The sequence below is a fragment of the Miscanthus floridulus genome, chromosome 13 (assembly GCF_019320115.1).
Source record: "Miscanthus floridulus cultivar M001 chromosome 13, ASM1932011v1, whole genome shotgun sequence".
In the NCBI taxonomy this organism is placed as follows: Eukaryota; Viridiplantae; Streptophyta; class Magnoliopsida; order Poales; family Poaceae; genus Miscanthus; species Miscanthus floridulus.
The window spans coordinates 31,821,427-31,824,443 of NC_089592.1; the positions used below are offsets into that span (position 1 = coordinate 31,821,427).

At 45.4% G+C, this 3,017-nt stretch overlaps 1 protein-coding gene across 1 annotated transcript; it reads left to right on the top strand.

Annotated features, from left to right (window-relative positions):
- Positions 1-233: 233 nt before the first annotated feature.
- Positions 234-2,685, top strand: LOC136500742 (large ribosomal subunit protein uL30x-like). The gene is made up of 5 exons (XM_066496163.1): positions 234-619; positions 1,128-1,225; positions 1,301-1,438; positions 2,030-2,132; positions 2,215-2,685. The coding sequence occupies exons 1-5, from the start codon at positions 437-439 to the stop codon at positions 2,428-2,430; spliced, it is 738 nt and encodes a 245-aa protein (XP_066352260.1). The 5' UTR covers positions 234-436; the 3' UTR covers positions 2,431-2,685.
- The last annotated feature ends 332 nt before the right edge of the window (positions 2,686-3,017 follow it).

The window sequence follows — 3,017 nt, forward strand, 5'->3', positions numbered from 1 at the left end:
CATCTCGCGACACTGTAGCAGGAGCCGTTTCAGAAATCGAGGCAGAAAATGAACTGCAGAGAGGAGAAGCCGGAGAAGCCACGAGAACTGAGGAGAGGAGGAGCCAGAGCATGTAGGAGCCATATCAAATGGGGCCTAAGAGCACGCGAACGGAGCCTCAATTCTTTTCGTTCATTTCCTTCTCGCCCCCACTCCGTCAGATACAACAGCCCGCCAACCGCAGCCGTTAGATCCCCCAGTGCCCAGAACGCTCAGCTAGAAACCCTAACCCTAGCGAGCAGAGAAAATCCCTCGATCTCCCATAAGTACTCTCCTCTCGCCGCCCCGCCGCCGCCTCCCCCTCCCCCTCCCAAACCATCATAGCCCGCGCGAGGGCACGTGCACGCGAGTCGCGACTCCGTCTCCCTCGGCGCGGATCGTTTGGCTCCCTGCCCAGATGTCGGCGGCGGAGGCGAAGGCGGCGGTGGTCCCGGAGTCTGTGCTGCGGAAGCGCAAGCGGGAGGAGCAGTGGGCAGCGGACAAGAAGGAGAAGGCGCTCGCAGACAGGAAGAAGGCGCTCGAGAGCCGCAAGATCATCTTTGCCCGCGCCAAGCAGTACGCCCAGGAGTACGACGCCCAGGTAAGCACGCTGTGTGCCCCGGCCCTTCTCGATCTCGCTGTTCCTTGCTGCTTCCTGCTGTGCTTAGCTGAATATAGTTGCTACGACGATGTAGCGTCTGCGTCCGATCTGGCGAGTTGATTTTGTTTCATATAAGAATTGCATCCGTTTGAAATTGGTGTGCGCATAGCAGTGATGGATCAAAATGGGATTGCTGCACTGTTATTGACAGTTATATCTTATCGCCATGTTGATGGTGTCTGTTGGTTTCGTGGAAGGAAAAAAAAAATTGTTTGTCCTGACTTGATGAAGCCACTGTCCATGTGGGGAGAATAGCGTTTCTCTGATGACTAGAAAAGCTACCGTTGACTGTTGCAATACTGGTTCAGTTGGGAAATAGGATGATATGCCGATTAGTACTTGCTGCAGGAGAATCCTGCTTTCTGTATTAATAAGGTAGGACCTTAGAAAATCTGTTGTGATATAGGACCTTAGAGAATCTGTTGTGATATATTTGCACTTGTTGCAGGAGACGGAGCTTGTGCAGCTCAAGCGTGAAGCCCGGCTGAAGGGTGGGTTCTATGTGAGCCCAGAGGCCAAGCTCCTGTTTGTGGTCCGCATCCGTGGGTATGGCTCTGTCTCATTGGTTGCTGATTCTGTTCCTATGCTCAAGTGTTGATTGTTGTCAAATGTACTGTGTAGTATCAATGCCATGCACCCCAAGACCCGCAAGATCTTGCAGCTCCTGCGTTTGAGGCAGATCTTCAATGGTGTCTTTCTCAAGGTCAACAAGGCAACCATTAACATGCTCCGCAGGGTGGAGCCATATGTTGCGTATGGGTAAGTTTGTATAAATTTAGCTGCCATGAATGCATTTTGTATGAATTCCCACTTACGAATGTGATGCTACCCGAAGGATATCGGGACACAATTATGCTGCATCCCTCACTTATTCTTTGGCTTATAGTTTCTGCTAGAATTTCTGTGCGGTATTATATAATGTATGTTGTGAATTCTTACTAGAGGTGTAAAAAAGTGCTGAGTTCTCATTATTTTATCTTCTTAGTTTTCACGCATTTATGTTTATTTAAACGTGTTTGTAGGAATGTTGTGTTTTTCTGTTCTGGAGGGAAGTCATAAATATTTGTCAAATTTTATTGCTGTGTTAATTATTCAGGTTGCTTATGGGTTCAAAGAATGGAACAGATGATAATTCAGTTTGTTTAGCCACTTCAGCTCCTTTATCAACTGTACACAACCTGCATATTGATGTGTCATTTGTACTAAATTTTCCAGAGTTTGCATTAATTATTCCATATTCACATGAATCAGTCCACATCCCTGATTTAATTTTAAATTTTGGAAGGCAGAAATCCACTTGATTATAAATTTAATGTCCTGAAATCTGAACATCTATATTTCCATCTCCAGATATCCAAACCTGAAGAGTGTTAGGGAATTGATCTACAAGAGAGGTTATGGGAAGCTGAACAAGCAGAGGATTCCACTTAGCAACAACAATGCCATCGAGGAGGTTTGCCATCTGCGCTGATTCTGATTGCATCCATATTTCAATTTCAGCCTTAAGTAATTTTTGTCTACTTTCTGTTCATTAGGGCCTTGGGAAGCACAATATCATCTGCATTGAGGACCTTGTCCACGAGATCATGACAGTTGGCCCACACTTCAAGGAGGCCAACAACTTCCTCTGGCCATTCAAGCTGAAGGCGCCCCTGGGTGGCCTCAAGAAGAAGAGGAACCACTATGTGGAGGGTGGTGATGCCGGCAACCGTGAGAACTACATCAATGAGCTCATCAAGAGGATGAACTAGGGTCTTGTATCCTGTGAGAATGCATTCTATGTCAGCATGGTTGTTTTACTCTAGTAAGTTGATGGATATGCAATTTTGGTGTTCCATGAGACTTCCACTAGGATTATGTCCAGTTTATTTTTGCAGTTGCTTCTGGAGGTTTTTGTGTATTTTTGTTCTTTTTATTTTCTTTTGTATATGTTGGGCAGAACTTTTCAATTGGCTGATGCTACCGAGCCAACATATAAAGCCCGTAACTGGTGTTGTTTCGTTGTAGCAGGTCCCAAGTTCGTTAAGGACGGGGTCCTTTTTTGTGGTTCTGATAGGCTGTGCTATCGTGACACATTGGCAAATCATACGGTTAAGGGCGTGTTTGTTCCAGCTTTTTCCTCAAGAAGCTGAAACAAACAGCCTATAAGGTTGTAAGTCTTTTGGGGTGGATAAGTAGAGATCAGTAGATCACAGGCAAATTTTAGGTGTACATTTTGCTAGTTACATGTGAATATGGAATTAGAGATCAATAGATCATAGGCAAGTATAAGGTTATAATTTATATTTATCTAGTGTGAATGGAATGAGAGCTCTAGGTTAGAATAGTTTTAGTAACC